This window comes from Neophocaena asiaeorientalis, unplaced genomic scaffold (genome assembly GCF_003031525.2).
Source record: "Neophocaena asiaeorientalis asiaeorientalis breed wild unplaced genomic scaffold, Neophocaena_asiaeorientalis_V1.1 scaffold118, whole genome shotgun sequence".
Taxonomy (NCBI): Eukaryota; Metazoa; Chordata; class Mammalia; order Artiodactyla; family Phocoenidae; genus Neophocaena; species Neophocaena asiaeorientalis.
In genome coordinates, this window is record NW_020175528.1 from 3,232,834 (window position 1) to 3,258,315 (window position 25,482).

Consider the following 25,482-nt stretch of genomic DNA (forward strand, 5'->3'; position numbering starts at 1 on the left):
ACACAGAGGTATTTAAATACTACTAATTTTGAAAATATTTTTAATAGATAATAAACTGTACGCAGTGTTCTGCCTCCTTTTTAAACGTAATATGTTGTGTAAAGCTTTTCATGTTAGTACATAGAGATCTACCTTATTGTGTCTTATGGTGACCCAGGAGTCCATGGTATGGATAATTTATTCAACAGCCCCTACTGCCAGGCCTTTAGATTGTTTGCAAATTAATAAATACTCTGGGAGTGAATATCCTTGTACATATATCTTTGTAAACATTTATGAAAAAAAATTTGGACAGATTCCTAGATTAGAATTTTTGGGTCAAATGATCTGTTCTGCCTGCCATTCTTTGAGCATTAAATGTCCCTGTTGTATTTTTATAGATATAAGCCCATCTCCAGTGCGCTTAATAGAATCAGGTAGTACCAACATTTCCTTCTCCTTCATTTTCTTTTCCTCCTGTCTTAGTGACCTCGCAGATGCTTTAGTCATCTTTCAGCTCTACGAAATGATCCGCGTGCCAGTCGATTGGAGCCATGTCAACAAACCTCCGTATCCTGCTCTTGGAGGGAACATGAAGAAGGTGAATGAAATAATGACCATGGATATTTTCTTATTGTTCAGATAGAAAACAGAGGATTTAGAGTTTTATAAAGCTTAGTAAAGTGTGGTCTGTCCCCACAGATTCAACCCAAAATGTGTTAAGCTTAATAGACTTTTTACAAGTGAGCTTTAATGTTTGGAAAGATGAAGGCAGTCCCCCCCAGTCAGATACTTAATATAACTGTTTTTATCTTTAGCAAGTTGTAATACTTAATGTTCTTGGAGATGTATCATAAATGAATTCCTATTTTATAATCACCAGAACTTGACGATCTTTACTGGTTATTCGTTAATATTTTTCAACAAATATTTATCGATTAACTATGACCTGTACAGTGCAATGCCAGGATATAAGATAGTAAAAGGCATGGAGTTGGTCCTTAGGAAACCCTAAAGAAATTAGATATGTGTGCAAATAACTACATTACAGCACAGTGTATGCAAAAGTGAATATTATCAGTTTTAAGAAAGAAAAAGCCACAGGCTGCACTTATCAGAGGCTTCATGCAGGGGGTAGTTTTGAGTTATACTCTGAGAAATGGATAGAATTTTGGCAGAAGGAGACTGGGGTGGGGGCTGACGATTAAGAAGAATAGTTTGGCTATAGCAGAGGTTTCTGATAGGTAAGAAGTGAGTGTGAATGCCAAAAATTTGAATTGAAGCCAGATGTTGAGAGCCTTGAATGTCAGATTAAAGAGTTTGGGTTTTAAACTGCAAGCACTGGGAAGCTGTGAAATGTTTTTGAGCAGGAGAGTGACTTGATTACAGTTGGTGGGAGAATAGCTGGCAGATGAATGGTAAAGGAAGTGCTTGTCTCCAATATTCTCCTTTCTCATATAGGGGATCTGTGGTGTCCTTGGTGTACCTGCTTGTTCTGTTGAATTGCCGGTTTAATAGTCAACTTTTCTTTTCTACCTTCTATATCAGGTTCATTTGCTTTTTAAAGTAAAAGTATGTAGGACTTTAAAATTTTTATACCTTCATTTAACTTTTATTTTTTAAGCAGTAGATTATTTATTTATTTTAAAATATCTTTATTGGAGTATAATTGATTTACAATGTTGTGTTAGTTTCTGCTGTACAACAAAGTGAATCAGCTATATGTATACATATATCCCCATATCCCCTCCTGCTTGAGCCTCTCTCCCACTCTCCCTATCCCACCCCTCTAGGTCATCACAAAGCACTGAGCTCATCTCCCTGTGCTTTGCGGCTGCTTCCTACCAGCTATCTATTTTACATTTGGTAGTGTATATATGTCCATGCCACTCTCTCACTTCATCGCAGCTTACCCTTCCCCCACTGTGTCCTCGAGTCCTTTCTCTCCATCTGCGTCTTTATTCCTGCCCTGCCACTAGGTTCATCAGTACTGACTGGAGAGGATATGGAGAAAAGGGAACCCTTCTGCACTGTTGGTGGGAGTGTAAATTGATACAGCCACTATGGAGAACAGTATGGAGGTTCCTTATAAAACTAAAAGTAGAACTACCATATGACCCAGCAATCCCACTACTGGGCATATACCCTGAGAAAACCATAATTCAAAAAGATACATGTACCACAGTGTTCATTGTAGCTCTATTTATAATAGCCAGGACATGGAAGCAACCTAAGTGTCCATCGACAGATGAATGGATAAAGAAGATGTGGTACATATATACAATGGTATATTACTCAGCCATAAAAAGGAACAAAATTGAGTTATTTGTAATGAGGTGGATGGACCTAGAGTCTGTCATACAGAGTGAAGTAAGTCAGAAGGAGGAAAACAAATACTGTATGCTAATGCACATATATGGAATCTTTCATTTAACTTTATCCTTTCATTTAAAATGATGTGTATATGGGAGTTCCCTGGTGGCACATTGGTTAGGATTCTAGGTTTTCACTGCTGTGGCCTGGATTCAGTCCCTGGTTGGGGTACTGAGATCCTGTAAGCCGTGTGGCACAGCCAAAAAAATAATAATAATAAAATAAAATAAATGATGTGTATAATTTAAATATAAAATACAAATTAATGGGCTCAAATTGTTATAACTTATCAATATGGCTACTATGAAATCAACCTGCAGTCGTATGACTTAATAACTATCTCTAGTGGAATAAATGGAAATATAACCGTATTCCCAGATAGAAAGACTAAATATTATAAAATTCTTGCAAATTAACTTACAGATGGAAAATAATTCCAGTTAGAATTAGAGGAAGTCTCCTCTTATGTATATGTGGGCATGTGTGTGTGTGTATGTTTGTGTGTGTTGGGGGATGGTATTTATAAAGTGATTCTAAAGTTCCATTGGAAGAAGAAATAGGCCTAAATCATCAGGAACATTTTCCAAGAATATTGAGGGAGGAGCTGTTAGAAAATATAAAAAACTTATAAAGCTGAAGTAATTGAAATAGTTTAATAGGTATATAAGAATAGAATGAAATAGAGTAGCCTAGAAACCTATCCTAGAATATAAGAACTTAATATATGACAAGGTGCTTACTAAATTCAGTGGGAAAAGAAAGGATCATCCAAAACATGATATCAGAACAACTGGTTAACTATTTTGTTAGGGAAAAAAGCAATTTTCACCATGTGTCATCCACCAAAATAAATTCCAATGGAATGAAAGTAAAGGGGTAAATGTTTAATAAAACTTTAAGAAAATAGAAGTGAGTGATAATCTACTCTTAGAGTGATAAATTACAAAGGAAAAAATTGATACAGTAGATACATATAAATTTAAAACTTCTGTATGCAAAAATAAACACCATAAACAAAATTTAAAAGCAAATAAAAACAAACTTGGAAACATTTGCAACAAATGGTTAATATCCATATAAATAGTTCATGTGAGTCAATTACTAAAGCTCAATTACTATTACTAAAATTGTAATAGCAAAATGGGAGAGTGAACAATATGAGTGAAAAAAATCACAGAAAAAGAAATGATTATGGATAACATACACATGAAAAACTTTTCACCTACAATAAAAAAATGTAATTTAAAATAAGAAACAATTGGATTGCACTGCATTCAATTTTAGAGGGAGTGTTCATTCGTGTAACCTTTCTAGAACAGTTTAGTAATACATATCAATAATCTTCAAAAAGTCCTTTGACTTAATAATTTCAATTATTATCTATCCTGATGAAATAATCAGAAAGTCAGACAAGAAGTTGTGTACCAAAATGCTCATCATAGCAATGTTTATAGAAGAAAAAAAAAAGAAAACAACTTAGTTGTTCAACAAAGGGGTAATAAATTGGGATACACCCATAAAATGAAGTAAAATGTACTATTAAAAAATAGCATTTTTCGTGTTTTAGTAATAGTGACATGGAAATGAGGATACAAAATTGTATATATACATATGAATCTAATTTGTTTAAAACACACACACATGCACACACGCACGCGCACACACGCATTCAAAAAGGACTTTATACAAAGGGATCTAGGGATCCTCCAGATCCCTAGAATATGTATGTATTTATAGGCTTCGAGATTTTTTTTAAAAGCCCTGTTTTCTTGAAAGAATGACAAAAAAGAAAGGCATCATAATATTAAAAGTAATTAAATGGGTAGTATTATTACAAGAGATTTATATATATATTCATATTTTTCAATATTTCTAGTGGTTGGACTGTCTACGTTTTATATTTTATTTGATATTCCCATAATTCTCGGGAGTAGAATTCAGGAAATTTCGTTAGCTAATTTCACATAGGTTTGTTTTTTTTTTAACATCTTTATTGGAGTATAACTGCTTTACAGTGGTGTGTTAGTTTCTGCTCTATAACAAAGTTAATCAGCTATATATATACCTATATCCCCATATTTCCTCCCTCCCACCCTCCCTATCCCACCCCTCTAGGTGGTCACAAAGCACTGAGCTGATCTCCCTGTGTATGACTCTTTTTGAATTATGGTTTTCTCAGGGTATATGCCCAGTAGTGGGATTGCTGGATCGTATGGTATTTCTAGTTTTTTTTTTTTAATTAATTAATTTATTTATTTAGGGCTGTGTTGGGTCTTCGTTTCTGTAAGAGGGCTTTCTCTAGTTGCGGCAAGTGGGGGCCACTCATTATCGCGGTGTGCGGGCCTCTCACTATCACAGCCTCTCTTGTTGCGGAGCACAGGCTCCAGACACGCAGGCTCAGTAGTTGTGGCTCACGGGCCTAGTTGCTCTGCGGCATGTGGGATCCTCCCAGACCAGGGCTCGAACCCGTGTTCCCTGCATTAGCAGGCAGATCCCTAACCACTGCGTCACCAGGGAAGCCCCTATTTTTAGTTTTTTTAAGGAACCTCCATACTGTTCTCCATAGTGGCTGTATCAATTTACATATAACAGGAAAACAAAACTGAACCACTCATTCATTATATCTGGAATTTTTCATTAATTATAAGATGTCTCAATCGTATGTAGAATGCTTCCTTTCAGCAAATACTAGCTATTTATAGAATGAAACACAAGGCCTGAAATAAGTTCAAGATGTCTTAAAATTAAAGAAGCAGTACTTTCATGAAATGGTATCCAGGGAATTATTTTATGGACTTCGGGCATTCATCAGCGGACATCACTTGCTTCATTTGTAAAGTTCATAAAGCTGCGCCACTTGAATAGTCTTTCTTCATTATGTCTTCAGCATTTCTTTTCTCTTGGAGCTCTGTATCCCATTATGTAATTTTTCTCATTTTCCAAATGATCTAAGCCTCACTTTTGAAGTGCTTGGTAATCATTTCTTCCATTAATTCTATGAGACTATATTCTGCAATTTTTTCGTGCTTTGTATTCATTCTTACCTTTCACAGGGTCTTAAACTTTTAGCCCAACAACTCTAGGAATTTCCAAGGCTCAGTTCTTGGCCTAATGCTCTTAACTTTCTGTGTTTACATCCTCAGGGAGCAGATCCCTTTTTAGAGTGTTAAGTACTACCATAAATGTGGTTACCTCTAGGAACCTAATTTCTTACTCTTTCTCTAGTTTGGTACCTCTCCAGATCTTAGAAGTATTTTGCCAAACTTGAAATCAAATGTTGCCGAAAAGTAGAACATATCTTTTCCCTTAACACTAGCATCCATTTCCAGTTTCTCTTTCATTGCTGGTCACATCATCTCAGCCCTCTAGACTATTAACCCTGACCTCCTTTCTCACCGTCATTCCCCTCAGGAACTTTGGTCACACTAACCATAAAACAGATGGCCTTTCATTGAAACACATTTTACATGAGTGGTTATTACAATTTGCTAGAAAATTGTCCTGTTAAAATGAGTGGCAGTGGAAAATATGCTGGTTTTTATCTCTCCTGTTCACACTATTACATAATCAGAGCTCTGCTATTTTCCATAAATTAGGAATTCACTTTTTAAAATTATGTGCATATATTTCTATTTGGAAGACTAAATCTATAATATTAAATGACTAGTAGGAAAGAGAATTTTGGAATATTATCCCCATGCATGTAAAAAAATGAATACATATCAAAGATTTGATTTAACTTATTAAGGGAACCAGGCAGATATTACAGCAGGTTCAGAGTATCTTCTTGCATTTTTATTTGTAACAGGCTGACCTCTGGGAATTTGGATTCTCTTTTTGCAAGTACAGTATCCATTAATTTGTACAAATTCTGTTATTGTGGGGTCCTTTTCTCACCTTTCCTGGAAATATTTTCTTCTTCTTAGAAAGAAGTGTATCTTTGTATCTCAGGTTTACTTGTTTTTTAATGAGGCCTTAACTAACTTGGGAAAGAAAATCAGGAGAAACCAGTTATACTGTTTTTCTTAACTAAATGTTTATTCTAAAAAAATATTTAATCACCTTTTATTACTGGTGATATTATGAGATCTTATCATTTCACTGGGGGAAAGGTAAATATATATATATATGTATGTGTGTATATATATGTACATACACACATTTATATATATATGTTCTGAGGTAAGAAGGATAGTAGTAGATGACTGGAGATGATAAATTTCTGTAGAGCCCAGGATAGACAAAAAATTTTTAATTGTACTTATACCACTGGAAACAAGTAGTTAGGTCGATAATTTACTTGGTGTTCATTCATCAGATTCTTACTGTAGACAGGGCACCGTGCTGAGTCCTGGGCTAGGGATGGGGAGAGTATGATACAGATTTGTACACTTTATAGTTTTTGCCCTTTAAAAGGAGCTTATGTATGGTTGGCAAAAGAAAGTTCATAAAATGCTAAATATAAGTAGAAGATGGAACATAAGCATTATAAAATAACCATGATTGGCAGTTCATCGAGGGATGCAGATGATACAGTTAAGCTTAATCCTTTGATGAAGAAAATTGGCTAAAAGCTTAAAGGATGAGTGAGATCTAGAATATTGGAGATGAAGTTAGATTCTTAATGAAACAATTTCTCTATTCCTTAATTTTAAATGTAGACAAAACAACATTGATTACCTCTATTGATGGAATGCAGAAAACTGGGTTTTTAGTCTCAGATTTGCCACTAATCAGCTGTGTAATCTTGGACAGTCAAGACTTTTTAGAGTAAGAGAAGATCTTTAAACTTTTCAGCCAGTTGTTTCTCTGTCTAGGTTAACCCCTCAGTGCTTTGATATGTTCAACTATAAAATGGGAATCATTATTTCCTTAATTTCACTGGTTATTAGGAAATGAAATTCTGTCATATAAATTTTCAGTGTCATCATAATTATTTTTCAGATGACTGAACTAGGCTGGCATATTTAAGAAATATATTAAAAAATTTGTTTTATACCAAAACTTTTACTATTATTTACAGATCGAAAACTGTAACTATGCAGTGGAACTTGGGAAGAATAAGGCCAAATTCTCCTTGGTTGGCATTGCTGGGCAGGACTTAAATGAAGGGAATTCCACACTTACTCTGGCATTGGTGTGGCAGCTGATGAGAAGGTAAAGGCTGACTTGTTTGTGACATCACTGTCAGTCTCCTTCAACGAGTCACTGAACTAAAACTTTAGCTATTTTTGAAGAATAGCAAACACAGAAGAAACATACAATGTGAAATATATTAATTTTTAAATGATTTATTGTTGATAATAAATTTTTTACAAATTATATTTTGTTTTAAAAGTGGGTCAGTCTCTAGAAACACAATTACTTTTATTAATGCCTCTGAAACACTGCTTTGTAAGGAGTTGTTTTAATTTTTAAAAGTACCATATAGTAGTTTTTGCTTCTGATTACTAAGCTCTGTACTAGAGCTTACCAGACTAAAATGAGAAATAATTTATTAGAACTGAAATATTTCTTAAATATTCATCTAAATATTGATATAAATGACGTGAGAGCAAATTTTACCCCTTTCAGTCTTAAATATGCATCTCTTCTGTTACAGGTACACGTTGAATGTGTTATCGGATCTTGGAGAGGGTGAAAAAGTAAATGATGCAATTATCATTGAATGGGTCAATCAGACTCTTAAAAGTGCAAACAAAAATACTTTTATTTCCAGCTTCAAGGTAATCAAAAGCTATTTTAAAATTTGGGGGGGGGGCGGTAAGAAACTAAGTTTAAGAAGGAATTTTTATTGGGAATTACATTGGTTTAGGTTTAGAATTACATCAATGTTGTATCTCAGAAACACATAATTGATGAGCTTAGGCATACTAATTATTTGGCATGTGTAAACCAGAAATATTCAGTTTGAATTCTTATATTTTTGATTGGTTATCCTATTGAGTATAAATGCAGGTTAATATTATCGGACTTCAGTAATCTAATCTTAAAAAAGAAATTGAGCCAAAAATCCAATTGTCAAATGAAAAAAGAAAGATAAAAAGACATTGCTTATATAGGACCTATAATGTTTTGTGCTCCCTAGCAGCAGTCTCAGAATTGTATTGACATCATTTCCAAGGCATAACAGAGCCAGCCAAACCGATTCAAGTGGGAATTGAGAAAACTGGTAGGAAAAAAATATCTTGTCATCTGGCTTCATAATGACACTTAACACTCACTTCTGAGCATTTGTGAATGATTCATAAAGCACTCAAAATGTAGTCTGCACATACATACCGACTAATTCTCATGCATTTCCATTGTTTTGCTTTTGCATGCAAGCTGATATTAGCTACAAATAAGCATGTCTGCTTGTACACATTCATTCAGTGAACCTTGTGTTTGTGATTTTATTATGATATGTGAAAAATTACCCATCAATTTGTATTTTTTTAGTGAAATAAGAGTGCAAATAGATGAAACCCTAAGCTCTCGCAAGAGTTATCTAACCATCTTTATTTTCTTCTTTGCCTTTGCTATATATGTTTGACAACATGGTAGAGCAGAAGAAATGTCAGAAATTGATAAATTCAATCTTCTGTTCTTTACCAAAAACTGAGCCCCAAAGTGGACAGCTGGATGTTGGCAGAGATGTTGCCTGAGTCCTAGTTCAACTGTGTTTCTTTCTTTTCCATCTTGGAAGGAACTAATGACGTTGAGTTTTTGTTGTTGCTTATTTTTTTTTAAAAGAAGAATTTTTAGTCCATGATTTGTCTTTATATATTTTAGATATAAAACACAACTTAAAATGTAAAACGGGAAAGGGGACATAAAACTCTCTAATTGACAGTTACTCTTTAAAATTGTTATACTGAAATTATATACATTTGTACATTAATTTGTGAAAAATAACAAGCATGTATATCATTAAAGTAAATACAATGAGAAAATATTTAGAAGCACATTAATAAATATTTATTGAGCTCTAACTATTAAGTAACACTTTTGGTAAAGAAAAAGATGTAAGAAATTATTTTGGCTCTCAGAGTGTTTGCCATTTACTTCAAAGACAAAATTTGTATAACTGAGAAGGTAACAATCCTACAGGGTAAATGTTAAAATCCAAAGAAATAATACAACTAATATTATGGAAAAATCTAACTGATCATTTCCAACTGAATGGTTAGTGGAGACAGTTGGACTTTATTTGAGCATCAGAGATGGAGGCAGGATTTGAATTGGTGGAGAACAAGAGGGTAATAATAAACTAGAAGGGGGTCCACCTTGAATAAAGGCAAGTCTGAGAAGGTTAGGAGAAATAGTCTGGCTAGACAGGATTGTTCCTAAGGGATATAGTGCAAGATGTAGGCTGGGCCAAGACTGTGGAGGAATCTGGCCTTAAAAAGGATACTGGTAAGGGGAGTAACGTAAGCATAGGAATACTGTTCTGAAGGTAGGGGGCAGGACCGGTTGGAGCGAGAGTGGTGTAAGTGCGAGGAAAGCGCTGAGGCAGAACTCAAGGTGCGAGGTAATAAGGGTCCTGGCGGGGGTGATGCAGATGGGCACTGGGAACTTTAAGAATGGATAGTCATTTGCAAAAGAACAGGTAGGGTTTGGCTTCTTGACAGGGAAGCGCAGGAAAGAGAGAGGAGTTAAAACTGGATGTTTGGGGCCTGGGTAACTGGAAAACTGATAACAACAAAAATGGGGATGTCTGAGGTGCAGCTGCTTTCTAAAAAGGCAATGAATTCAGTTTTAAGCTTATTGAATTTGAGGTAATTTTCAGGAAATGAAGAGTTGCATGAAAAGAGACATTAAAACTAGGATTACAAGCTTGGTGATCAGTTGAATAGAAGAGAGAGTTGAAAAATGGGAGTACACAACCCATTTAAGGGAGAGAGCTCACAGAGAAAAGCAGACTTGAGACTGGTTTTACTAGAACTGAGGTGGTAGAAACAAATTGCACAAGTGCTTAGCGTGTATATATGCTTGATAATAAAACCTTTAAACAGAATATAAATAAGAAATATAGCAGTGCATGCTAAAAAATAGTTGGGCTGGGGAGGTTTTTTCCAACTCAGTGTGTTATATTTGAAAGCTATGATAAGTGGTACTAGTAAGAGCCTATTAATCATAATCAAGGCAGTGTTGTACCCAGAAATTTTAGAAAAGACAAATTTACCCGTTTTAGTTGCAAAGTAATTTTTCCTCACCAAGAAGATGAGGAGGTGGTATATCAGCTAATAACAATAATCATAATTACCATTTATTGAGTCCTGTGTGTCATTATGCTAAGCATTTTACACATTGTTGTTTCTTTTAATTCTCTCAACTCTATAAGCAAAAAGGTGAGCATTAGAAAAGTTAAATAACTTGTCCACTGTCATCAACTATTAAGCAGAAAGCTGGATTTCATATCCAGATCTAACTGCAGGTTGAAAGCCAAGCTATGGAGTTGTATGGCCCCGGGTTTGACACAGGCTTAGCCACTTCTTAGCTATGTGACATACTGCTCATTCATTCCATAAATATTCAAAGCTTACTCCGTGTCAGGTACTTTGCTAGGTGCTGTGACTACAGAATGCCCTCAAAGAGCTCACTGTTTAGGAAAGGAGGCAAATAAGAAAACAGGAATCACAGTATGGGGTGTTAGCAGTGCTATAGAAATCAGCTAAGGAGAATAGGGAGCATGTGAGGAGGGCATGCGTTTTCCAGAAATCTTAGCAGTTTATACTAACAGCTGGGTTACATCTCTTGATGAATAAAACTGATTTTACCTCTGGCTCACATTTAGTTATCTATGTAACCTTGGGCAAATTATTAATTTCCCTATGCCTGAGTTTCCCCATATTTAAAATGGACGTATGAATAGTATCTATCTTCTGGGTCTGTTGTCAAGCTAAATAAGTTAACACATGTAAATAGCTCAGTCATACCTGGCACACATTAAGGGGTCAATAAATGGAGCTTACTACACTATATATTGGTCCTGCCAATATATAAAGGGCATCGTGGAGAGGTTCCTGTTGTGATTTTTTTAGGGAGTCTTGGCGGCCACACACTGTGCATTTGTGGATGATTCATAAAGCACTCAAATTTATTTTCAGAAATGACAGGAGGAACAATGGACTGCAATGTCCTACTAGTAATGTATATCAAACTAAGAGAAGAGATGGTACAACACACTAACTTGAAAATCAAGGGCTTCCCTGGGGGCTCAGTGGTTAAGAATCCACCTGCCAGTGCAGGAGACACAGGTTCGAGCCCTGGCCCAGGAAGATCCCACATGCAGTGGAGCAACTAGGCCCATGCGCCACAACTACTGAGCCTGTGTGCGACAACTGCTGAAACCTGTGCGCCTAGAGCCCGTGCTTCGCAACAAGAGAAGCCACAGCAATAAGCCTGCGCACCACAACGAAAAGTAGCCCCCGCTCGCCGCAACTAGAGAAAAGCCCACGTGCATCAATGAAGACGCAGTGCAGCCAAAAATAAATAAAATAAATTAAATAATTAATTAATTAATTTAAAAAAAAGAAAGTCAAGCCAAACTCTAGACTAGTTATCTTTAATATTCTAGAAATTCTTTTTGCTTATTTCTATATGATTAAGGAAAGTGAAAGAAAAATTATGAAAATGTATTTATATACTAAACCAAGGGTTTTACAATAACCCCTGCCCTTTTTGCAGTAAAATGTCTTTCACTGATAATATGCAAATCAGGGGAGCTGGAAAGATAGGCCTGTTTTTTTGGAAACAGGAAGATAAGGGATCCAATATCATCTTTAGAAACTTAAATTTTTCATTCAACTCAGTAAAAGTTTTTCTCAAGGTGAATCAAAGGAAATAGGTGGAAAAATCCTTGTTTCTTAAATCTAAGTTAAGAAATATTTAAAATACCACAAAAGGATATAAACTTTCAGCTATAAGATGAATAAGGTCTGAGAATCTAATATATGACATGGTGGCTATAGTTAACACTCTTGTATAACTGAGATTTGCTAGGAGAGTAGAACTTAAATGTTTTCACACACACACACACACACACACACACACACCACAAAATACATAACTGAGGGTGATGGATGTATTAATTAATTAGATGGGAGGGATCTTATCAGATCATCAAGATGTACACGTTAAGTATCTTACAATTTTATTTGTCAATGTTAACTCAATAAAGCTGAAAAAAAACAAAACAATTTTCCCCAAACTTAAAAAAACCCTCATAAATATGCAAATAATTAATCAAAATATAGCACAATTAAGCCACTTGTCTGATTGTGAATCACGATAGAAATATATGAAAAGTAAGCACATAGAAATTTTTAATTTATTATAGAATGACATGCATGTTAAGCTTTAATTTTAGAAAGTATAACGGTGTACATTAGAGTCTTCTAGAAAGCTTATTAAAAATGTAGATTCCTAGCCCCATCCACAAATAATCTGACATTACTTTGAGTGCAAGGATTAATTTGTGCTTTTACTAAGCAGCACCTCAGGTGATTTTCATGTAGGCGGTCTGCAGGCTACACATTGAGAATGTATGTGTGAGAGTTTTTCAGAAATAGAAAAGATGCCCAAAAACCAGATCTGGATTACCAGCATCATATAGACTTAAGGACCCTAATTATTTTTATCCCTCTATTTCTACTTCCCCCCCAAAAAATCTGTTTCATAAAATGAACATTCCTGAAAATGAAGAATATAAATTTTTCTAAAATTAATAAATGTACTAGATAATGGCCCCAAAAAAGAACTTTGTACTCTTCACATGGCTTCAAATTGTTTTATCAAACATTTATTAAGAACCGCATTTGGGGGTCTTCCCTGGTAGCGCGGTGGTTAAGAATCTGCCTGCCAATGCAGGGGACACGGGTTAGAGCCCACATGCCGCGGAGCAACTAAGCCCATGCGCCACAACTACTGAGCCTGTGCTCTAGAGCCCACAAGCCACAACTACTGAGCCCATGCGCCTAGAGCCCGTGCTCTGCAACAAGAGAAGCCACTACAATGAGAAACCCGTGCACCACAACTAGAGAAAGCCCGCACACAGCAAAGACCCAATGCAGCCAAAAATAAGTAAATACATTTAAAAAAATAAAATAAAAAGAACCACTTTTGGCCAGGAACTGTACTAGATGTCGTCACTTATCTTAATATTCCCAAGAATCCTGTGACAGTTCCATTGTAGTGATTAGGAATGGGTGCTTTTGGCTTCAAGTAACAGAAAAAGTGATTTAAACCAAAAGTAAAGGCACAGAACAACAGCAAAGATCCAGAGGTGGGGTAGACATTAGGGTTGGTTGAGCCAGTAATTGAAGAATGTCAATCAGGTTTTGTCCATCTCTGCTTTGCCGTCTAAAGTGGTTTTCTCTAAAGTTGGTTTTCCTCTTGCTCATTGAATAGCTGCTGGTTGTGCCCGAGGTTTCATCCTCTCATTCACAGTCGGGAGGGGGTGTTGCTAGCTTTCCATAGCTCTTCCTGGATAGTAAGGGCCTCACGTTAAATTAAATTAAATTAAATTAGTGATTTAAATTAGCGATTGCCAAATAAATCACTGTGGCAATCAGATGAGATTCCTCCCTTTGGCTTTTTTAGACTATTTTTTCCAACCTTTTTTCATTATTGTTTGCCTAATGAGTCTTTTAGACATTTTCTTCCTAAATTCCCCTCCCCCATGAAATTTTAATGCCATAGATATTAGTATATCTGTTATTCACTGTATTGCTCTATACATATAAAGAATAAGTTTATCACCTTACCCGCAGAATAAATGGTCTACACTAATTCAGGGTCACTCTTGGAGCTGTGGATGGGGTTAATTTTCCTTGAAGCACACGTCCATATATGGATACAGAGCAAACATGTGGGTTCTGGTAGGATGGAGAAAGTAGTAAGGAGTGGATTCTGGATAGGCAAGCGACATTTGCTACTATTCATCCTGAGAGACAAAACAAATAATTTGTTCAAGTGCTGGTAAGTTGTACAATCAATTCAGACCAGAATTTCTGACTTCAGTAGCAGTGTTCTATCCACTAGAATTTCGTTGTCCATTTTTAGTTGCCTTGGAGGTAACTTCCAAAGTGGAGAGAATCTTGGGCGTTTAGAGTTCGACAGTCATGGGTTCAAATACTGGTTCTGTACGTACTGGTTGTGTGAACAGCTCTTTTTTTTTTTTTTTTTTGGTGCGCGGGCCTCTCACTGCCGCGGCCTCTCCCCCCGCGGGGCACAGGCTCCGGACAGCGGAGCACTGGCTCCAGACGCGCAGGCCCAGCGGCCACGGCTCCCGGGCCCAGCCGCTCCGCGGCATGTGGGATCCTCCCGGACCGGTGCACGAACCCGTGTCCCCTGCATCGGCAGGCGGACTGTCAACCACTGCGCCACCAGGGAAGCCCTGAACAGCTCTTTTGAGTTTTCTGACCTTCATGTTCTTCATTTTAAAATGAGAGATTATAATTTCTTTATTACCAGGCTGTTAGGATTAAACAAACTGAACACGTAAAGCAACAAGAATAATGCCTTTATAAATATTAGTTCCTTTCCACTATTATTTTAATTTTTCTTTCTGAAAAATATTAAGTGAAGGCTTAGGAGTCCATGGTCTAAGAAAAAGAATATTACCAGAATTTGCAAAACTATTCACTTAAAATTCATCTCCTATTCCCTTTCAAAAGTTGTTTATTTTTTACGAATGGATACTGTAGCTAGCATACTTTAGGAATTGTCACATCCACAAACCTTATTCCAGGTATGATGACAGTTCTCTATACTGTAAGCTCTGTAAGGATGAAAGGAAAAGCATATTTTAAATGGTTTGTGATGTGTGTTGGTTGAAGAATAGCTGAATGTTAAGTATAATGAAAATTTATAAATTGCTTTTAGTTATATGGTTATGATCTTCTGGTCTGACATTTACAAAAGATGTTTATGAATGTTCACCTATTCTTTCTTTTCTAGGACAAATCTATTACCACTAGTTTACCTGTCTTGGATTTAATAGATGCCATTGCACCAAATGCAGTTCGTCAAGAAATGATCAAGAGAGAAGACCTTTCTAATGAGGACAAGCTGAACAATGCTAAGTAAGCCTTTATGGTTTATATTAGAACATAGTGGCTCTTTTGTTCTTAATCCTTGCAGGTGAGGCTATGATGTCCTTAAAATTCACATTTTTAAGTACAATTTATGTGAGGAATATGATTTAAAGACTCACAAACAACTTTTTTGTAAAGTTAACCTTGTCAAAATGTTTCATTCTTCTGTTAACATATATTAAGTGAAAACAAATACCAAGATATTTTTCTTGTCTTTTCAAGATACGCCATTTCAGTTGCTCGAAAGATCGGTGCCCGGATATATGCCTTACCTGATGACCTCGTGGAAGTGAAACCCAAGATGGTTATGACAGTGTTTGCATGCTTAATGGGTAAAGGACTGAACAAAATAAAATAATGAAACATTTATTATGATTTTCTGCCACATTAAACACATTGAATGCCTCACAGTTTACAGATTTCTGAAATGTAGTGGGTATAAAACCAGAGATTATTTGTATTCTCAAAACAGTTGTATGAATCATTAATGAATTTAATATCCTGTTCATACTAGCTAGGATTTGTTGACGATTAATTTACCAGTCGATACTGATAAGAGTGTGTTCATTTTCAAGATGATACTTTATGATTAAATTATTGTTTCCTGAAAGTCTCATTAAAACAAGACTAATTCATTCTTTTTCATGGTTCAGAAATGATCAATGCAAAACTTTTTCTGCAGGTCCTGCTGTGAAATGTGTTTTGATTTTGTGTGTGTGTTGATTTTGATCATAATTGTATTCAAAGTCATAATCCAGTTTAATCCTTTTATTTTTTTTCCTCCAACTATGTGAAGTGGTCCAAAACTTTAACTTTTCTGTAAATTTCTATACTGTCTAAAATTTTTAAATGACAAGTATTGTTCATTAACATTAAACTTTTTTATATATAAGGACTAACTCATGAATAAACTTCAAAGTACATTCTCTTACATAAGTAGCAGGAGCTTTTTACTTAAAACTTAATTTTAACTGCATCGATACTTTACATGTACTGGTTTGGTAATACAGCTTTAACTATGACATGCAGCATATACATGTTGGTAAGATGTTATTAGAGAAATATGTGTGTACATATACATATTTTGCACCTGAATTACCCAGGTTTTCTTAAGTGGTATGTATACAGTCAACCCTCCACATCTGATGCACGCATATCCAATGGTTCCACATCCACAGATTCAACCAACCGGCAATCAAAGATATTTGAAAAAAAGAATTCCAGAAAGTTCCAAAAAGCAAAACTTAAATTTGCCAAGTGCCAGCAACTATTTCCATAGCATTTACATTGTATTTACAACTATCTGCATAGTATATTAGGTATAAGTAATCTAGAGATGATTTAAAGTACACGCAAGGATGTGTGTAGGTTATATGCAAATACTAAGCTGTTTTGTATAAAGGATTTGAGCATCTGCAGATTTTGGTATCCTTTGGGGGGTCCTGGAACCAGTCCTCTGGATACTGAAAGATGACTGTATTGGTCAGTTAACCAACATTAAGTAATAATTGTGCCCCCACTAGGTGCGTAACACTTTTCAGTTTGTAGCTATCTGGTACATGAAGATTTCTTTTAGAAATATTCATTTTGGATGTGCATATAGTTACTTTTCAACTGACTTCAAACACTGGCTACAGCTCTCAAGACATGTTGATACCATATTATTAGCTTCATATTACACATGCTAAATTTTGATATTCTAGCCCTAATTTAGAATATGCCCCCTGAATATCTTTAGTAGAAAGTAACACAAAGCTAATATTCAACATATTTTCACGTTTTTCCCAGTTTCCTTCAAATTGGCAACGTTTGGTTAATGCTTATGTTACTTGGCAGTAGCTTTGCTTCAGACCTATTTTTGTCTGAATTTTTTAGCAGTAGACCAATTCTGCTAACAATTGAGTTCAGAAGTTTACTTCCTTCATCTTCCACTGTTAGTGCCAGTGACCAGTACTGCTGTGCAACAAAAAATGCTGTCACTTTATCTCACTGGGAACGAGTAGTCTAAACCCCCCTTCTACCATGGATTAAAACATACGTGATGGTAAGAGTACGACTACTCATGTACTTAGAAGAGAATTTTTTAAATGAGATCATCAACAGGTGGAACTTTGAAATATATTCTACAAAAGAGATTTCCTTTCCTTTTATCATTTGATAATTGTTTTCTTATATGAAGATTAAAATATGTTCTTGCTCTTTTGTGATATTATTTAAATCATTTCCTCTTGATTTTTTTCACCATTATATTCACTAAGTTATCTGATTTACATGCAATTTGGCACTTCAGAGTGTTCTTTCTCTCACAAAATATATTTAATAAAAATTCTGTGTATGTACAAATGTGTCAGTATTTATTTCATTTAAAGAAAAATATATAACTTGGAAAATTAATCTATCATAAACTTATTTTCCAGAAAAGAAAAGAGAAAAATTCCTACGCTAATGAGTAAAACAGCAACAAAAAATTTATTATTTTGGGAGGAGTGAAGATGGTTCTATGATTCTTTAACAGGAAGAATTTTAGGAAAGACCAAGTAAACGATTTCTACAAATTTAGTTTGTGATGAAATAATTTGAGTTAATCAACATAAATTTGTCTATTATGATCCGGGTATGATACTAGACACTGGGGATTCAGCTGAGAAAAATATAGACAAAGTTTTCTGGCCTCATGCATCTTATTTCCTAGTGGAGAAAGACAGACAGTAAACAAATAGGATCTGTAGATGGTGATAAATGCACTAAGAGAAATAAAACAGGGAAATGTGATAGAGACTTAGGAACTGGGGTGAAGATGCTTTTAGTTTTGGTGGGTCAGGGAAGGTCTCTCTAAGGTTGTGACAGTCAGGCTGAGGTATGCATCGTAGGAGGAGCAGCCAGATGCTAACTGTTCAGTAGAAGGAACAAGTGCAAAGGCTGTGAGCCAGGAAGAGTCTTGCAGGCATTTTAGGAAAAGAAATAGGCAAATTGGCCTAAGAGGGAGAGGTAGAGAGTTTGGAGATGAAGACAGGGTCTATGACTTATAGGTCTAGATCTGAATCTGGATTTTCTCTTCTCCATCACAACTGGAGTTGTGATGGCTCTTCAGTATATGAGGTTCGGTGAGTTGCTTTAAGCAACATGCTGCTTCTGAATCTTGCATGCTTCTGAATCTTGCACCTTCATCATAGCTCTATCATTGGTTTCCATATCACAGATGAAAAATAAATCATATAGAGGATCTTAAAATACCCCAATTTACACTGGATGAAAAAGGATCCGAGAAACAAGAGAGAATATTCTGCATCTGAGATGATTCAAAAAGACTTCTGAAGATACAGTTGAAACACTAGTTTACTTTGAAGGAGGAAAAACCCTCTAATACTTTGGAATGCCTCCTAGGATTATCTCCTAAAGTAAATTGGAATTCAACTGAATCTAAGAAATCAGTCCAGCCCCTGTGGGAGCCTTATGGAAAAGAAATCACCTAAACCCAGAAGCTTGAAAAAACTTCAGATTAAAGTGGTTTCTATAGTTCTGAGCCATCTGAATTTTGACCCTTAAACACTCTGGAACTTTTGGATGGGCCTGGGTTAGAGCTGTTCTGCTACTGAGAAAAAAATTTTACTGGACTACAAAGAGTGTCCATAAACCCAAATAGGTACCACTCCGTTCACTGGCCACAGATTTACAATGAGCAATTTTTTTTTTTTTTTACAATGAGCAATTTTGACATTCCACTAAATACACAAACTTAGAACTGTATTAAACATTAGAGAATGGGGCAGATTTATGATCTACTAGAGATAAGAAAGAAAAAGCTAAAATGCTTTAATAGATAACTGTTTTGAAGTAAACACATAAAAATGTTTGGAAAGGTGGGCAATCTTGTCTACCTAAGGCCTCTTAGAGAAGATCGAAAGAGCACTGTGAATGATGAGAAACATATATTTAGGAAATTTGGGAGTTAGAGTTGGCCGGGACAGCGATGGAGCAAATCAACCTGAACAGAATAGGAAGTATTTCTCTCCAATACATGTACTCAAGTAAATTTATGTATTGCCTTAAAAACCTAAGCACTATGGGTACAATTTAGATTTTTGCACAGTTGGCTGTGGAAAGCAATAATTATTCGAGATACAATTTCCAGTCCCCCTCCCTCAGCTTTTAAAGTTGCAAGAATCTGCTTTAAATACAAGCTTAATTTAAAAAAAATATTCAAGGAAGTAGCACTTACTGCACTTCGGTTAGCTTTTGCTTAAATAACACTCATCTTCTAAAATCTGAGTTATAAACGTGAAGATGAACAAGAAACCACTGTAAGGACTATGACGTAGAGTAGATCCTAATGATGTGCTTATCCAATGGTTACATGCGAATAAACGATACTAGAAATGTTATGCCAATTTTATATCACAAAATGGTTTTTTTCTTTTTAATACAGTTTTAGAAATAATTATGTAGCTAGCCCGACATAATTACACACAGATGAACACAGGTCTGGTGGCATGGCGAGGGCCCTGTCCTTTCTGGTTTAGGCAGAGGACAAAGGAATATGCAATAATTCGACAATTCCACGGGGGGGGTTCGACTAAACGTTAAGTCATCAGAGGCTCAGTGAACCACCCCGCTGCATGTTTAACTTGTGTGCAGCCCGAGACGGCGGGGAAATTACCTCAAACCTGCAACCTGGTTGTGGAGAGGGTACACCCGGCCATTCGCCTTTTCCTCCGAGGCTGGAAGCCTTCCAGGGGGCGGTGCGCTCGCGGACTCCGCCTCCGCCCCAGGTCCCGCCCACCACAGAGCCCGCCCCGTGGTCGTCGCTCTCACCGAGCGGAAGATGACGTGAGGAGAGCCGCGAACACCTCTGGGTGCAGCTCGGTCGGCGGTTTCCAGAGCCCTGGAGCCCGGCTGGTGCAGAATCGCCTCTTGGAGCACCCTTCCCACCGATTTTCGTCCTCCACTCTGGCCGGGCCGCTCCCCGCGCGGCCCCAGCGGCTCCTGGCACGGCCCCGCGCTCGGCTGCCGCCCTGGCGCGGGCCACTCTGCCGTCCCCGGACGGTCGCGGACCTGCTCGGCCTGGGCGCCGGCGGCTGGGGAGGGGGCGCTGGCCCCGGGGCCGCGCATGCGCCGCCACCAATTTGGGGCTGTCGGTGGAGGGCGAGTGCTGGCTCCGTGGGGAGGCGACGCCCTTCGGGGCCAACGGGCCGCGCGCCGAGGCGGCCGTGGGAACGACTCATCCCTTTTCCAGCCGGGGGTCGGGGTCGGGGCTGGTGGGGGCCCCGCCCCCGTCTCCTGGCCTGCCCCTTTCATGGGCCGCGATGATGGCGGCCCTGTACCCGAGCACGGACCTTTCGGGCGCCTCCTCCTCCTCCCTGCCTTCCTCCCCATCCTCCTCTTCGTCGCCGAACGAGGTGATGGCGCTGAAGGATGTGCGGGAGGTGAAGGAGGAGAACACCCTGAATGAGAAGCTTTTCTTGCTGGCGTGCGACAAGGGTGAGAGCTAGGCCCCTTTCTCTGCTTCTGGATGCCCGTGTCCTTCACACCCCTCATCCTCTCCCCAGCCTCAACTCGGGGCACTCCCTCTTCCTCGTGCGCCGAGCGTCTGTTCGCGCCGCGCCCGCTGCACCTGCCGGGCTGCTCGGCACCGCCTCTGCCTTGTGAGTGCAGAGCTGTCGGGCGGGAGCAGCCGCGGGTGGCGCCCTCCGAGCGCCGCACCTGGGGCGGCGGCCCTGCCCGGTGGTCTCCTTTCGTGCGGTCAGGTGTTCAGGTAGCGTCGTGGGGGCCGGGACCCTAGGGTTTCAGCCTCACCTGCGCTACTGACCACTTGAATGACCTGGTCTACCGCTTGGGGCTTTAGTTCTTTCTTTCTGGAAGCCCAGAGGTTTTGTCTAGTTTTGGACCTTTCAGTACGAAAAAAATCCCATGTCCTTGCTTAAGGTGCCTCCTGATTATGGGCTCTCAGCTGGTGTTTTGTTTTCTTTTTTCTTTAAAACCTTACTTGTATTATTTAACTCCAGCCACCCGGTGCCTTGGTGTTCAGTGACTGTCGAATGGCATTAGGTATGTCAATATCCTAGGTGGACATAAAGACAGCACTTTATGGAGAAATTCTGCCTAAGTTCCAGAGTTTCTCCAAATTTATGGAACAACTTTGTTCATGCTTTTTATTAGAGAGGAAGGTTTATTGCTCCTCAGACGTCTTTGGGAAATAAAGGTAGTGTAAAATAATTACAGGGCAAAAATGTGGAATATATTTAATATTTTTTTTAAAAATCTGGAAATCGATCACTTTTAAGGCCATAACAAAGTCTCCTCTCTTAAGCATGTTTTCTATTGATGAATATAATAAAAAGAATGGGAAATTGATTGCCCTAAGACTGCTTTTATTTCCTACGTGTAAAAAAGTGCTGTGAATTTTCTCTTTCTAAATTTATTCAGCTTGCCTTCCAGTGGCCATGCTTGCTTAGGAAAAATGTTTAGGATCATGCAAACTTCCAAAACATAAACCCAAAGGGCAGCTTACACTGTGAAAAGATTAACTACAGAGGATTTTTTTGTTTGTATGTGTTTTTTTTTTAAAAAAATGACAGCCTCCTTAACCACTTTTACTGCTTTGAGATAGGATTTTATTTACACAACTTTTTGAAAACACATTGATGTATAAACAAAGTCCACCCCTGTCCATCATGAGTCCTTTTATGATCTTATGTAGTAGTATTAAATTATATTATGAAAGCATTTGTGAAAGTCCACCATGGACAGGTTCATACAGTCTTGGAAATGTGAAGAAACATAGAATATATGTCTATAACCTCATAAATATCATCATCTGTGGATTATGTAAAATTATTTAGTATTTCTAGAGTGGATAGTCTGAGTTCTCTTCCTTCAAAAATTCTCTGAGAGAGGAAGGGAACAGATTGTGTTATACTAGCATTAGTAAGTGGCTGCTACATCTACCCCAGCTTACTGAGCTATGGTTATTTTAAAGCAAACAGAAATTATGTCAAGAAAGGCAATTTAATATTCCTGTTAAACTGAGGACAGAGGAATGTCATAATGGAACATAGCTCGAATAAGTACTTGTATGGTGTGTATATTTAGGATTATTGCATGACATATGTCAAAAGAGTTTGAATGTATGACAGTTCTGTAACCTGTCCAGTAGTGCCAGTTGAAATAGCCTTGATAGTCTTTCTTCGTCAGTTTCCCTTTTATACCATCATTAAGATCCTTGGAGAGATTTGGCTTTTGGGGGTAGGGTGGAAAGTAAATATGCATGCTTTTTCTCCCCCGTATAAATTAAAACATTTTTTAACAAGTGAGATTAAATAGGTATTTTCTGTTTCAGGTATGTTGAAATGAATTCTTAGGTTAGATTTGGAAAAATGGCTTATTTCTTACATGTACTTATGGTATACATTTATGCTGAAAAAAATATATTTGAGTTATAGCAGTTTTTTTGTTTACTCGTTTATATTCACTAATATTGTTAAACCTTTTTTAGCGTTACCCAAACCAAATCTAAAAGTGAAAAGTTTCCTGAAGTAGCTATAGTTTCCACTATTACTTTGGAGCTTTCATCAAGCCAAATGGCAAACGTTGACTGAGACAGCTTTTGGGGTAGAGTGCATATGCTTTTCATAGATGATTTCATTTAATCCTCACAACCCCATGAGCCAGATGTTGTTATCCCCATTTTATGAATGAGGAAAATGAGGCTTAGCAAAATTTTAGAATTACTTTGCCCAAGGTTACATTAGTTAGTAGTAGAACTAGGATCTATTTTGAGCCTGTACTCTTAACCACTAAGTTTTGATCTAGTTGTAGTTGAATGAATGAAAATCACTTGTGTTAGAACAGACACATCCATATTTGGATTTACTAATTGGAAATTAAACTTGCTCTCTGTGAATGTTTTATTAACTGTGGTTTCCATGGATTATGTTTATCCAATAAAAGTAAAAAGCTCTAATAGCACAAGAGCAGATCCACTCTAGAACGTCTATGTTTCTCATCCTTTTTTCATTTATCAAGTTTACACTACATGTGTAAAATGTCCGTAATGTATTCCACTTAAGGAGAATTCCTAAAGCAAAAATTGTGGAGATGGGGTTATGTGTTAGTGGATGGGTGACCCTTTGAAAGGTGTGTACAGATTAAGGAGTAAAGAAAAAAGGAAAGAAAACGATTTTATAGTTTGATTTTATAGTGTGTACAGCTAGCTTTTATGTAAATTATTAGTCCAATAGATCTAGGCAAGCGCAGATCCAGGTAGTGGCCACTTAATAGTGGCTATTGTTGATCTTGAAAGTGGGTCAGAATCATCTCAAAGGTAACATCGATTCTTTTTCGTAAAATTTAGAAGAAAAAGTGAATTGAAGGCTCCTGTGCCAGTTATATAAAGCTAAGTCTGGCCCCCCACCCCACATAAAATTCTCAGAAAGTACACATATTCTTTTTAGACGTAGAATGCTGCAATTCAGAGGTAAAGGTTAATTGAAACAAGAGCTGAAACAAGAGTGTTGTTTTATGGAATATTAAGCAGTGATTCTTACCACCCAAGTCTTCCTTTCACACTGAGAATTAGTATGGTAATGAGCCACTTTTATTTGTGGAAGACAGGGGTCTAACTTCAGACCTGCTGGCTGGAGAAAGAATTAATACCTTTATTTAGGGAGCATCTAAGCTAAATATAGTTGTTAATTCACCTCTTTGAAAGTAACTGTTGAGTAGATGGTGGCTTTAGTATTAAACCCTTAATTTGCTGATGATCAGTAATCAGTTCTTGTGTAGAAAAGGAAAATGATGAAAGGATCCAGTCTGGATTCAGTCCCTGCCAACTTTTCATGAAGAACATTTTCAGGAAATTTGATTTGCAATGTCAGGAGGCCCTTCTTGAAATTTCAGCATGGAGTCAGGGGAGGGATGGAGAGAGCTGAATTTCACCTTTATTGTCAGGCTCAGTCTAATAATCTAGATCTGTATCACCTTTGTGGTATTGATTTGCTGCATTGTATGGAGGGTGCTTTGATGCCTGGATTCTGCTTAAACTTTGCATACCTTTGCTTAGCATGCTTTTGAAATGGGTAACATTTCTGGGAGAAGTAATCTTAAGCTGTTGTTTTAATAGCACTTAATATATTTAATGGAACTTTTAAAAACAGCTATTTGAAAAGAGATTTTGAAGTGGCTGGGGTTGGAGAGGATGGCCATGGGAAGAAAAAGTGCAGAGTACTGGGTACTGCCAAGAAGTTTTTTTTTGTTTGTTTTTTGGTTTTATTTGCCAAGAAGTTTTATGTCGACAAGGGACACCTAATGTTAAGAGGTATGTGCTGTGAGGGAAGAAAACTTTGCAGAAAGGAGAGGTAAAGAGGGTACTATATACAAAATTCTACCGGCATTTCACAAATTGTCATTAGTATTTAAGCATTTAAGTATTTTGTACAGGAGAGGTTTTCAAATCACCAGTGGTGCCATAGTGTATGGTTCATCTTTATTTTAACAAAAAAGACTCTTAAATCACCAGAATCTTGGTGGATAGTTTTATTATAAGAGGCTAATCATTGAGCAGCTAGCTGCTTCATAGTAGTATAATACTGGCATTTCTTTGTAGTGATTACAGAAGTGTGCTTCTTTATTTCATTTTTAACTTGCTGTTCTTTTCTATAATTCATCATCTGACTATATATCAGGTTAATTTTGTTAGGACACTGGAGAAAGGTGCTTTATCAAGAAATAACTGACTACATCCCTATCCTTTAGTACCTTCTTCTGTAGTGGAGATGCTCTCTTGTGCTCTTGTGAGAAGCAGTAAGGGAAATAAAGTATGTTTGTGCCTAATAGATCTGTCTGAAGGGCAGAAACAAATGCTCAATTTAACTTAAATGGCCTACTTATGATTTGGAAGATGGGATATTCTTAGTATGCAGTCAGTCTTTTATCTGGGCAGTTAAAAAAATGTAACCCAAGCCAAACCCCTTTACCTAGTATATTATAAACTTTGGGGAAGGGTGTTAAAAGATTAAATTTTATTGTATGGGTATTGTTGCAACCTAAGAAT

At 37.2% G+C, this 25,482-nt stretch overlaps 2 protein-coding genes across 6 annotated transcripts in view; both read left to right on the plus strand.

Annotated features, from left to right (window-relative positions):
- The window catches only part of PLS1 (plastin 1), a 115,370-nt gene extending 99,186 nt beyond the window's left edge, over positions 1-16,184 (plus strand). For 2 of the 3 annotated variants that reach the window (XM_024769114.1, XM_024769113.1), the window contains exons 12-16: positions 466-580; positions 7,376-7,509; positions 7,955-8,078; positions 15,298-15,422; positions 15,657-16,184. In XM_024769114.1, the coding sequence (XP_024624882.1) occupies positions 466-580; positions 7,376-7,509; positions 7,955-8,078; positions 15,298-15,422; positions 15,657-15,792 (634 nt within the window). In that variant the 3' untranslated portion in view covers positions 15,793-16,184. Of the gene's footprint in view, positions 1-465; positions 581-7,375; positions 7,510-7,954; positions 8,079-8,440; positions 8,526-15,297; positions 15,423-15,656 lie in introns of those variants that run through there. The other variant, XM_024769115.1, reaches the window with a different exon arrangement.
- A 4,115-nt stretch (positions 16,185-20,299) lies between these two features.
- Positions 20,300-25,482, plus strand: part of TRPC1 (transient receptor potential cation channel subfamily C member 1) — a 63,144-nt gene continuing 57,961 nt past the window's right edge. For 2 of the 3 annotated variants that reach the window (XM_024769102.1, XM_024769104.1), the window contains exon 1: positions 20,300-20,912. In XM_024769102.1, the coding sequence (XP_024624870.1) occupies positions 20,738-20,912 (175 nt within the window). In that variant the 5' untranslated portion in view covers positions 20,300-20,737. The remainder of the gene's footprint in view (positions 20,913-25,482) is intronic. The other variant, XM_024769103.1, reaches the window with a different exon arrangement.